General features: G+C 45.4%; 1 protein-coding gene across 3 annotated transcripts in view; it reads left to right on the top strand.

Moving 5' to 3' along the window:
- plxnd1 (plexin D1) overlaps positions 1–13,145 on the top strand; it is a 159,467-nt gene that overhangs the window by 126,338 nt on the left and 19,984 nt on the right. For 2 of the 3 annotated variants that reach the window (XM_072280756.1, XM_072280755.1), the window contains 5 exons: positions 3,599–3,721; positions 4,563–4,693; positions 7,768–7,966; positions 8,621–8,767; positions 10,392–10,548. In XM_072280756.1, coding sequence (XP_072136857.1) covers positions 3,599–3,721; positions 4,563–4,693; positions 7,768–7,966; positions 8,621–8,767; positions 10,392–10,548 — 757 coding nt within the window. The remainder of the gene's footprint in view (positions 1–3,598; positions 3,722–4,562; positions 4,694–7,767; positions 7,967–8,620; positions 8,768–10,391; positions 10,549–13,145) is intronic. The other variant, XM_072280757.1, reaches the window with a different exon arrangement.

Below are 13,145 nucleotides of genomic sequence, written 5' to 3'. Positions count from 1 at the left end.
TCATTAACTTTGATTTATAATTCCTTTTATAGTTGATATTTGATACATTTACCATTGATGCCACTCAGTGCTCTTGAGATTTGGGGGCTTAGTACTGATGGTTACTTGTCATTGAAACTGGAGTTTTCGGAGGCAGGTGTTGAAGTAACAGACTATTGACATCACGGTGTTGGTCTGCCTGGATCTGGTTGAAAAGGGTGAAGCTTCCACCCTTGTGAGAAGAAATACTTCCATTGTGAGAAAACTCTTGGGAGCATGCAAGGAGAGAAATGGAGAGAGATCTTTGAAAACATCTGTCCATTCACCTTGTGTTCAGAGCTGTTTTTGAGAAGGTGCAAGTTCCTCCAAAGCAGGATGATGAGCAGGAAAGAGGAATTATGTAGTATACCCAGTCTAAACCTGTCATGTTACATCCAGAGGAGCAGCTAGAGTGAAGGGAACCCCCAAATTTACCAGAATGCCCAACACCTTGGCCATCCAGGTGAATGCTCCTGATGATCAGGAGGAAGAGTCACGCTTAACTGCAGGAGTGTTGGTGAGATCTAAAATGCAGAAATCTTCAGCTGTCTACGCAAACAGGATGACAGTGATTGTCAGGAACACCTCAGGAAGATATGTTGTCCTCAGATGTGGAATGCTAATTGCCCACCTTTTTCCTGTGATGGTAGTGTCTAGTTTTCCGGGGAACACTGAAGAAAAACAGTTTCCTGGATCAAAGAAGTTGAGGTCAAAGTCATTCAATTTTGGTGACTCATCAAAGCCCAAGGATTGGAAAAGGATATTAAGAGAGAAGATGTTGAAACGCGAAGATGTCTTTTCTACTGACAAGTTTGATGTTGGTTGCTCCAAGAGTACTTGCCACACTATTAGAGTGACAGGGGACTCGCCTTTCTGAGTGAGGTCTCACCAGTTATAACAAACGGAGGTCGAAGATGGTCAGCAACACCTGCTTAAACTGAGGAAGATAAATTCAGTAATGGGCAGGGGGGACCTGAGCTGCTGGAAGGTCGTTGAACTTAGGAATGCTGTGTCAATCAGGATGGTGGGATTGGGAGAAATTTCTAGATAGAGCTGGGCGGAGAAAGATTTGTGATGGACAGTAGTCTGGTTTGGGTTTTTTTTTGGCGTGAGTTGTGGAGTGGGACAAGGAAAGATGCGGTAGAATGCCATTGGAAGGAGAGTCCCAGTTGCCAGAAGTTCTTTGTGAAGATGTATGGCTCCAAGGAGTTGGGCATATGGCTGAGAGTGAGAGAGAGCCAATTTGCTTGAGATGGACTTTGAGGGAAGTTTGGCATGTGACAGGTGCTTTCGTGCAGTGCATGAGTAAGGGATACACCCTGAATACTTCAGTATGAGCTCCAATGGTCATGTGCACATTGCACAGGTTTAACTGTAATGGGCCCTTTTCTTTTTTCCCCTATTAGTTGTTTGATAAAGCTGAAATTGGTAAATATACTTTCTTTATAATTCTATGAGGTGTACGATCTGTTATTTCTTGCTGACCGATAGTGCCCATACAGAATTATTTATACAGCATTTGCTCAGATTGAGGTTTCTTTAATCAGAACATCACAACGTTCCTGTTTGGTTGAACCCCAAATCATACCAACCTTAGACATATATGTTTATGGAAGGTGGCCTTCTCACCGTTGAGTCATATGGCTGTTAGCTAACAAGCTGAGTTTGTATGTGAGCCCGAGTGAGAGGGTTACAACAATAAATAAATATGTTGTGATTCTTTGACAAAATAACAGACGGGATAGATAATGGAGAGCCAGTGGGTGTTGTTTATTTGGATTTTTAGTATGCATTTGATAAGGTAATGCACACGAGGCTGCTTAACAAGATAAGAACTCATGGTATTACATGAAAGGTACTAGCATGGATAGAAGATTGGCTGGCGAGCAGCAGGCAAAGGGTCGGAATAAAGGGCGTCTATTCTGGTTGCCTGCTGGTGAAAAGTGGTGTTGGGCTGCTTCTTTTCATGTTATTTGACAATGATGTGGATGATAGACACCCTTGCAGACAATACAAAGATAGGTTGGGGGGCAGGGAATCTGCAGAAGGTCTTAGACAGATTGGGAAAATGTGCAAAGAAGTGGCACTTGTAAATAGTGTAGGGAAGTGTATGATCATGTACTTTGGTAGAAGGAATCAAAGTATAGACTACTTTCTAAATGGGGAGAAAATTCAAAAATCCAAGGTGCAAAGGGACTTTGTGAGTCCTTGTGTAGGATTCCCTCAAGGTTAATTTGCAGGTTGAGTCGATGGTAAGGAAGGCAAATGCAATGTTAGCATTCATTTTGAGAGGACTGGAATATATGAGCAAGGATGCGATACTGAGTCTTTGTAAGTCATTGGTCAGACTGTGCTTGGAGTATTGTGAGCAGTTTTGGGCCCTCCCCCCATCTTAGAAAAGATGTGTTGGCATTGCAGCTGTCCAGAGGAGGTTCACAAATATTATTCTGGAAATGAAAGGGTTAATGTATGAGGAGTGTTTGATGGCTTTGGGCCTGTACTCGCTGGAGTTTAAAAGTATGAGAGGGGATCTCATTGAAATCTGCTGAATATTGAAAGGCTTAGAATGAGTGGATGTGGAGATGTTATTTCCTGTCATGGGTGAGTCCATGGCCAGAGGGCAGGACCTCAGAAGAGAGGGATGCCCATTTAGAATAGAAATGGGAACAAATTTCTTTAGCCAGATGGCATTGAATCCCTGGAATTCGTTGCCAAGTATTTGAGTATAGGTAAAACAAAGGTTGATAGTCAGGATGTCAAATGTTGCAGAGAGGAGTAAGCTGAATAGGGTGGAGAGATAATAAGCAGCCATGATGGAAAAGCAGAGCAGACTCAATGGGCCAATTGGCCTAATTCTGCTCCTAGCTCTTATGGTCTATGCAACTTCCAGCATTCTAGGTGATCCTGAGTGCATCCAATGGCAACTCCAGCTCCTTCACAAGAACACACTTTGCACAAGGTGCAAAGTCTCCCTCTGGAGAGTCTGCCTGATCTCCCACATCCTGCAGGAGGAATATGCCACTGGCTGAACTGCTCTAAGACTGTAAAGGAAATTCAAGGAATCCTTCCTTGTAGATTGTAATCATTGTGTGCTTTTCTGGGTAATGTGTGGTAATGCTTTGAAGTATAATATGATAAACGGAGAACATGACTGGATGGGTAACCTAAATTGGAAAGAACCAATTGAAAATAATGTAGAGGTGGAGGAGAATCCATTATAGTGATTCACCCTCTCCAGGTCTCAGGTTCAAGGACTCTACAAATCATGTCCTCAATATTATTCTGATTACTTATTTATTATTATTATTGTTAATTTGTACAGTTTGTCATCTCTTGCACATTAGTTTTCTGTTAGTCTTTGTTTATGTATAGTTTATCATAAATTACATTGTATTTCTTTATTTTCCTGTAAAAGCCTGCAAGAAAATGAATCTTAAGGTAGTATATAGTCACATGTGATTATGTACTTTGATAATAAATTTACTTTGAGTTGGTGCCTATGATGGTCAATGTGCAGGAGATACTTAATGTAAAGACAGTCTGTATCCAAGTGCTCACCAGCCTCAATCCTTCACTCCAGTGCTCAATTGACTGTGAAAGCAGAAGCCCCGAGTGTTTCCATCAGCTGAATGCTCAGTCCAGAGAAGGCACCATCTCCAACAGCCGGCCCGAAACCCACCCCCTGCTGATGCCGGAATGGAAGGTGAGCTATGACTGTGGAATGGTCTAAGAGCTGGAATATGAGTGTGGCGTTTCTGGGAGCTGAAGCAGGTCCCAGTTTGGAACTGCATGCTGGGATTCAGAGCCATTTGGTGACAGATTCTGGAACAGGGTTTCAGAACATGCTGGGAGATGGTGAAGGATCAGGGAGCCCTTAGACTCACTCCCCGTGGAGGAATATGGAGAGGGTGTGGTGTGGGAAGCACTTTGTGGGGTGAGGTATGCTTGCGAAGGGGTAGGATTGCAGTGAAGGGTGGTGAGTTGTGGGACAGTGTGCTAGGGGACAATGTGTTGATTGTTAGTGCTGTGGGGGGATGGGGAGTTGAGGGATGGTGCATTGGGGGACAGTGTAGTGGGGGATAGCGCAGTGAGGGACAGCATGTTGGGGAGTGCCCCAGCGATGTGGAGGCAGCCCCACATTGTTCAGTCATTGGGTTGATCCCCACACCCTTCTGTGTCTGTACCTGCGGCACTCCTCCACTATGGCACACCACCCTCTTCACACCCTTCCCCCTCCGGTGTGAGGAAGAGAGTGCACGAAGGGCTCATGGACTGGAACTATGCCTGTTCAGTGGGTGGTTGGTCAATCTCAAGAGCCAGTCAAACATATGGGATGGAGCTCCACCTTCAGGTTATGCAGACTAGAATAGGAAGGAACAGGAATTCTGCAGATGCTGGAAATTCAAGCAACTTAGAATAAGAAGGAGTTCAGACTCTGGAACTGAAATCATCCTGGGTATGTGTGGAGGATGGTCACGATATGCATTGGCACTGGGCAACGGGGGATGGATTCCACATTCAGTCTCTCTTTTTCTTTACACCAGGTCCCTGAGAACTGTCGACAAAACATGGAGGAGGGCATTGCTTTATTCTCTATGCTGCTGAGCAACAAGCACTTCCTCATCACCTTTGTCCATGCTCTAGAGCAGCAGAAGGACTTTGCAGTGAGAGACAGGTGAGTGTAAAGGTGTTTGCTGGGGTACCAGACCCTAGATATGGACACGGGGATCAACCCCATGACTCCACAACATGGGACCCCAGATCCCAGCTGCCTCCACACTTCTCGGGCACTCCTTCAACACACCGTCCTCCCCGTGTTCCATATGCTTCCATTACCACACCCTCATCAGTAGCACCCTTCCCCTATGGCACCCCATCCTCTCCACACTCCTCCCCCTCCTCACTACTTCTTCACTGACCCCCAATTTGCTTTCTCCCTCACTCCAAGTAGGATGCCCTGCAGAACTGGGTCTGAGCATGAAGCCTGGGTGCTCCCAACCCTCTCCCAGCATATCCTGGTCTTTTCTACAGAAGGTTCCCCTTTTGCAGCCCTCCTAGTCTGTATGCTGCAGACTGTGCCCTGCTGCTCAGCAGGTGTGTGACCAGCCTCCACGCTGCCACCAACACCATCACAGAGCTTTTGTCTCTCTCATCTCATGTTTTCTGCTCCCCTACCCTAATTCTCATCTGAAATTTGTGTACAACCAGAGCTGCAGGAGCTGAGTTTGTATGATATTGATTCAGTTTGTGCTAGGTGTGGCAATCAAGGCAATACAGAAGTACAGGTTAACTTGTTCATAAGACCATATCCTTCCTAATCAAGAACCTATTAACCTCTGCTTTAACTATACCCAATGCCTTGGCCTCCATGGATTCACAGCCTTCTGGCTAAAGAAATTCCTCCTCATCACTGTTCTAAAGGGATATCCTTCTACTCTCTGTCTATGCCCTCTGGTCCTAGACTCCTCCACTGTGGGAGTCATCCTCTCCATGTGCACCATAACTATGTCTTTCAATAGTTAATAGTCTGGGCCAAGGGTGAAGGACCTGAGTGATGTGGAGAGGATGGGCTTGCTCTCCTTTTCACTGACATTCCTCACAGGTCACAGCTTCTCTGTTGTAGTTAGCACAACCTATTTATACTAGTAACCATGGGCACAGAAGAGAACCAGAAATCCGATAAGGGGACATCATTTTAAGGTGATTGGAGGAAAGTATTGTGGGGATAGTACACGCTGCCAGATTGCCAGATACATGGTACAGGCAGATATGAACATAGAACATAGAAATCTACAGCACATTACAGGCCCTTCGGCCCACAATGTTGTGCCAATCATGTAACCTACTCCAGGAACTGCCTACAATTACCTTACTATATAGCCCTCTATTTTTCTAAGATCCACGTACTTGTGTTGGCGAGTGGCCAAGTGGTTAAGGCGTCGGTCTAGTGATCTGAAGGTTGCTAGTTCGAGCCTCAACTGAGGCAGCGTGTTGTGTCCTTGAGCAAGGCACTTAACCATACATTGCTCTGCAACGACACCGGTGCCAAGCTGTATCGACCCTAGTGCCTTCCCTTGGACAACATCAGTGGCATGGAGAGGGGGGACTTGCAGCATGGGCAACTGCCGGTCTTCCATACAACCTTGCCCTGGCCTGCGCCCTGGAAACCTTCCAAGGCGCAAATCCATGGTCTCACGAGACTAACAGATGTCTATTATTAATGTACTTATCTAAGAGTCACTTAAAAGACCCTATTGTATCCGCCTCCACGCACCCACCATTCTCTGTGAAAAACTTACCCCTGACATCTCCTTGGTGCCTATTTCTAAGCACCTTAAAACTATGCCCTCTCGTGTTAGCCATTTCAGCCCTGGGAAAAAGCCTCTGGCTATCCACACAATCAATGCCCCTCGTCATCTTATACACCTCTATCAGATCACCTCTCATCCTCCGTCGCTCCAAGGAGAAAAGGCCAAGTTCACTCAATCTAACCTCATAAAACACGCTCTCCAATCTAGATTTGCCCTAATCTTACCTGAAGGCATTGTTTTTATTCCCACATTCTCAACAATTCATTAGGAGTCCTGATGAAGGGTCTAGGCCTGAAGTATTGATTATTTATTCCTCTTCATAGATGCCGCCTGACCTAAGTTCCTCCACTATTTTGAATGTGTTTCAAAGCATTTTTAAAGTAGAGACTGATAAGAAACAGGAATTCACTGTCGGTAGGGGTGTGAAATGCAATCACGGCCTTCAAACTGAAATTAGATATCCATCCATGCGAAATTAATTTACAAGACTCCAGGGAAAGTGTGGGAAGGGGTGGAATGTAACTAACTGGATTACTTCAACATGGAGCTGGCCTGAGCTTGAAAGGCTGATTAATCTCTTTGGTTACAAAAGTTCCATCTAAAGCAAGGATGTAATGCTGAGGTTTTTTAAAAGATATTGCTTAGACCACATATGGAGTGTTGTGAGCAGTTTTGGACTCACTATCTAAGAAAGAATTGTGTTGGCACTAGAGAGAGTCCAGAAGATTTTCACAAGAATGATCTCAGAAATGAATGGGTTAATGTATGAAGAGAATTTGATGGCTTTAGGCCTGTACTCGCAGGAGTTTACAAGAATGAGGGGGGATTTCATTGAAACCTGTTGAATATTGGAAGGCCTAGATAGAGTGGATGATATGTTAGGGACATTTAAGAAACTCTTAGATTGGCACATGGGTAATAGAAAAATGGAGGGTTATCTTGTAGGGATGGGTTATATTGATCTTAAAATGGTCTGCGCTGTGCTGTAATGATCTATGTTCAGACACAGTCTATAGATTGTCTCTGTTTGCTCTATTATCTTGATCAAGTTGCCATTTAGTAAAGTGGTGGAAGCAAACAGAAACTGTCCTGAGAGGAGGGCAGTGGAACTGGTAGGTAACTTGTCTGAGCAGCTGATACTAATGCAATGGGCTGAGTAGCTAACTGCTTTATGGCTGTCCAGCAAGGTCCAGAGCCGCAGATACACCCAACAACAGTGGAACAGACACAGGAGCCCACACAGATTACTCCTTCTCATTCAGGGTGCCAAAGCCAATTGTATTCTCAACTGACCCAGACACTGATAGGCAGCCCAAGAGATTGCTAAATCAACAGAGAGGGTGGGAGTGTAGAGTGTTAGAGTGTGTGCACTTCTAACCATCTATTCACAGAGCCAAACAGGAGGCAGTGCAAGCCCTAATGTAGCTGTTTCTCACAGGTGTAACCTTGCCTCCTTGCTGACCATTGCGCTGCACAGTAAGCTGGAGTACTTCACAGGAGTCATGAAGGATCTCCTGGTGGACCTCATCGATGCCTCTGCAACGAAGAACCCGAAGCTGATGCTGCGGCGAACTGAGTCAGTCGTGGAGAAGATGCTGACCAACTGGATGTCCATCTGCATGTACAGCTTCCTCAAGGTAGGGACTGCACCCTCTGGGCAGCTGTTTGGACATCTACCACCCCCATTCACCCTGCTCACTTGGGCTGCCAGCAGCAGGTGCCCATGTCTGTCATCTAGGGGGAGTATTAGTGTGTGGATGACCAGTCTACAGTGTGACCTCCAATACTGCAGGTCAGTGCAAGGACAAAGTAAAGTGGATGGCCCTGGTCATGTTGATCTGTTCCTCTGCCCAAACTATGGCTATGTGCTCGAACCTCAACAGAAATGTCCACAGGCTGCAGGGAACCTAGGCCGGCAACAGAGGGACAGATTCGAGCTCAGTCTGCTCCTGCTCCCAGAGATGGACTCATTGACCTGACCTCAGACAGGCAGTATTCAGCAGTTGCTGCATGTCAGTGGCAGACACCTTCAAACCCCACCTTTACCACCAACTAGATCACCAAGGACAACATCAGCTAAACAAACTGCATGCACAGCAAACCTAGACTCACACTTGGCATGGCACAGACTGTCACTCAGTGTGACACACAGTAAGAGTGTAGCCTGTGAGTTCCCCATGGTGGGAGTGTAACCTGTGACACACCCTGCGTATCCGTGACCATCACTTCTTGTTTGTCGTTTAACTAACCTTGCTCTGCTTTCCTCTTCCTGTGTATTTGTTGCCAAACAGGAAACGGTGGGGGAGCCTTTCTTCTTGTTGCTGTGTGCCATAAAACAGCAAATTAACAAAGGGTCAGTGGATGCCATCACTGGAAAGGCTCGATACACCCTCAATGAGGAGTGGCTGCTGAGGGAGAACATCGAGTCTAAAGCGATGGTAAGGAGTAGGCTTGGGAGGGCCATGGCTGTGTGTTCTAACCTCACCAGCTTTCTGAGGCAAGCATATTACTGGTGCTGGCTTTTTGAAGAGCAGGGGTTGTGTGTTCAGGGAAATCCTGTCTATACCCTCCACTCTCAATACTTCAGCTGGCTATTTCCTGTCATGGAGCTGCTGCAAAGCTTGGGCACCCATCCAGACATTCCAAACATCCCAATCCACACTCCTAGCGACCTAAATCCAGCTGGAAAGCTCCAGTTCATCCCTCGGCTTCCTCCTCCATCAGCACCTGCCCACCCACCTTACCTTTCATCCCCATGTTCTTCATCTCCCATCTCCACCCCACTTATATACCCAATTTTATTAACCCCCACCCTCACTCTATCACTTCTTCCAAAACTTGTCCCATCCTTATCTCCATTTCCATGCTTGCCCCCATTCCCACACCTTTCCTACCCCACTTGGCGCCACCGTCCACCTCACTCCCCTTCCCTTCACACCTTTTTCCCAACTCCCCATTTGCTCTCCCACTGAATCCACAATAGCTCTTTATAAAAACATTCAAGCCAGTCCCAATACACTGTTCCTACTGTCTACAACTAATACTCTTCAAATACTTCTGCAGCTTCCTGTTGAACACATATTAAAATCAAACTGAAACCCTGCCTCTGGCTGTGCATTCTGGATCCCTCTTGCATCACTTTGGTTTTCTTTTTGCCATTCACCTGCGTACTACATACTTGCTCTTACGTTAGAACATAGAACACTACAGCATGTTACAAATGTTTCCGCCTGCAATGTTGTGTTGATAAGATCAATTTAACTCTTCCCTCCTACATAAACCTCAATTTTTCTATCACACATGCGCCATTCTAAGAGTCTCCTAAATGTCTCTAATGTATCTACCTCTTCCACCATTCTGGCAGATTGCTCCACACATCTAACTTATCTCTGTATCCCCACCCATACTTTTCTCCAATCACCTTAAAATTATGCCCCTCGTATTAGGCATTTCTGCCCTGGGAAAAAGTCTCTGGCTATCCACTCATCTGTGCCTTTTATCTTGTACACCTCAATCAAGTCGCCTCTCATCCTCCTTCATTTCAGAGAAACACCCTAATTTGCTCAACCTTTCCTCATTAGTTGAGAATGAGACCTTTCCCCCTCTATACTTGATGATTTCAAATGCATCAATCAGAACCTTATGTGGAAACTGCACAGACTTTATATATGATTCACCTGGATGTTTGACTTTAACGCTTGTGTTCATACCCACCCAGAAATCTGTACAAATCCTATAAAACACACCACATGCAAATTGAGGTGATGTGATGCTCTATTTGAAAAAGTTGTGGGAACTCATTCAATAGATCAGTATTTTTACTGGATATTAACATTTACTATACTGGCAGAGAGCAGGATATGTCTGAAGTGGGAGGGGTGAATGGCCTCCAATAGTTTCCCCTATCTGGGCTGAGCAGGAGATCCCAAACTCTCTTCTCCATTCATCAGGCAATTGGGATCATGGTACCATTCAGGCTTGAGGCCTGAATATCCCACTTGCCTCCTAAATGCAAAGCAGCCCTCCCCCCATTAATGATTATACTGTCCTCCTTCACAACAGAATCTCAACGTGTCATTCCAAGGTTGTGGTATGGACTCCATCATAGTCCGAGTGATGGACAGTGATTCCATCAGCCAAGTCAAAGAGAAGATTTTGGAAGGTTTCTACAAAAACATTCCCTTCTCCCAGTGGCCAAGAGTGGAAGATGTGGACCTGGGTATGTGCTTTATGTCAAAAGGTGGTGATATGTATACAAGGCTTGGTAGTCACCATGACAACACCAGCCATTGCTCTGGTTTGACATCAGAACCAGTCATGCACTGAGGGAATGAGACTTGGACTGGGAACAAGAGTCAAGGCTGGGCTTGAGCAAGTGCCAGTTACTAGGCTTATCCCGAGAAGGAAGATCAGGAACCAGATCCAGTAACAAGAGTCAAGGCTAGGAAGCAGACCCAGCTCAGTGAAGACATTGCAATAATGTTGTGGGGCGGTCCCCGGGTTTCTGTGTAGACTTCAGTAAGGCCTTTGGGGTCCCACATGGGAGACTGGTCAAAAAGAGTTCAGACTTTTGGGATTCAGGAAGCCAAACCTGTGTTTGTAACAGGAGACAGAAGGTGATGGTAGAGGATTATTATTAGGACAGTATTCCTTGGAGCATAGAAGAATGAGGGGAGATTTGATAGAGGTTTACAAAATAATGAGGAGTATAGACAGAGTAAATGCGAGTAGGCTCTTTCCACTTAGATTAGGAGAGATAAACATGAGAGGACATGGCTTTAGGGTGTGTTACGTACCCCGTAACTGGGTTGCCAATCCAGCAGAAATGGACCACTTAGTTGGAGTCTGGATTACTGGAACTAAGAAAGTTTTATTAAAGAAATAAGTAACACAGTACTCTAAACGTAAGGATATAAATGCAACGGGTTAGCAATGATAAAACACACATGTACACAGAACTAGGGTAATAGGAATCAAACAAGCTCTATCGCAGTCTAGGGGTAAAATGATCAGTCTCAAGTGACGCAGAGTTCAGTTCAGCTCAGTACAGTTCGCAGCAATCGCTGTTGTGCCGTTGGAAAGAGAGAGCGAATGATGATATGCAAATCGAATTCAGACAGACCTTGATGTTCCTCCGCAGTTAGCTTTAGGGTGAGCCCTTTTTTAATGTCTTCTGAGGTCACCGACTGTGACCCCTCCCTTCCCGATACGATCGTCCTTCCGCGGTGAACCCAGCACCCAGGCAGGGGCGGACACACGCACCAGGTTCCCGCCGTTCGTACCTTTTCACCCTGTGCGTCTATGGACGATCCTGCGACCGGACCTCCAAAACTCCCACCAACTTGTGGGGGCACACTGCACTTCCAGGGTCTCGTTATCTCGTGGTCTCGTGGTGTCTGTCTTGCCTTAGCGAACCTGTTCCTTTTATCCCCCTGCTGGGGTATCGCCTGTCCATCAAACTTCAAACAGTTCAGGTTCAAAGCAACCGGTCTGACAATACTCTGAACTGTGTCTCTTTTCGTTAATCTCTCTCCTCTCTCATTAACATTTCTGAATGCTGCTCCATTGTCTCACTTATCTCTCTCATTAGCATCAATCTTCTGATAACTTGGCCTTTTGTCACAGGTGAAAGGGGAAAGATTTAGGGGGAACATCAGGGGGAACTTCTTCACTCTCAGGCTACGTCCACACTACGCCGGATAATTTTGAAAATGCCCGTTTCGAGTAAAAACGACAGGCGTCCACACTAAGCGTTTTTCAAAATATCTCTGTCCACATTAGGCAGATATTTGGGCGAATCTCCTACTGGGCATGCGCAGGACACACACAAAACAAGCGAAGAGGAAACGATATACTTAGTGCGCATTTGTCCAGTTACAGACTAGAAAAACTTTAAAGGAATTGCTCTTGTCTCTCGCGCAGGAGGACTTAAAACTGAAAAAAAAAACAAATACTGGAGCGTATGGAGGTAACTGACAGGGAGTTCACGGACAGTATAACCCAGCTGACGACGAACATTGCAAAACTGACTAACTCTGTTGCATTAATAAAGCACCTTGTTAAATGTATAAAATGTCTGCATCAGCGTTATCTTGTATTTCCATACAATGTTACATTAGGCTGTTACACATCTATTGTCAGAGAAGTACTTGCATAAATAGGTAAACTATCTTCATACAAGCAAGGACGGAAAACAGGGTGAAGTGAGTATACTTATTCACTTCTTCATTAAAACAACGAACATCTGTCCCGGCACGTCATGACTGCATTTTTAAATAGTCAAAAAAGCTCACTTTACAATTTAACTCTCACGCCGTTCGCACCGACTGCGCATTATAACAGCTTGCGCAGTGCCAAGCAGAAGCAGAAAAAAGTATTGTTGTTGTGGTGTTGTCATGACAACGTTTTTAAATCTCTCCGTTTACCCCGTACACACTACGCCGGATATTGAGCGTTTTCAGATTTATTCACTCTGGAGAGTGTTTTCGAAAATCTCCATTTTCAGGGGCTGAAAACGCCGGCTCAGTGTGGACGGGAGGGCAAAACGAAGAGAAAAAGCTTCGTTTTCAAAATTATCCGGCGTAGTGTGGACGTACCCTCAGAGAGTGGTGGGAGTGTGGAACGAGCTGCCATCTGACATGGTAAATGCAGGCTCACTCTTAAGTTTTAAGAATAAATTGGATAGATACATGAATGGGAGAGGTCTGGAGGGTTATGGACTGGGTCAATGGGACTAGTGGAATAAAATTTTGGCACAGACTAGAAGGGCCGAATGGCCTGTTTTCTGTGCTGTAGTGTTCTATGGTTCTATGGATT

This window comes from Mobula birostris, chromosome 16, assembly GCF_030028105.1.
Source record: "Mobula birostris isolate sMobBir1 chromosome 16, sMobBir1.hap1, whole genome shotgun sequence".
In the NCBI taxonomy this organism is placed as follows: domain Eukaryota; kingdom Metazoa; phylum Chordata; class Chondrichthyes; order Myliobatiformes; family Myliobatidae; genus Mobula; species Mobula birostris.
The sequence above is the reverse complement of the archived record's forward strand: the minus strand, read 5'-3'. Positions and strand labels throughout refer to the sequence as shown.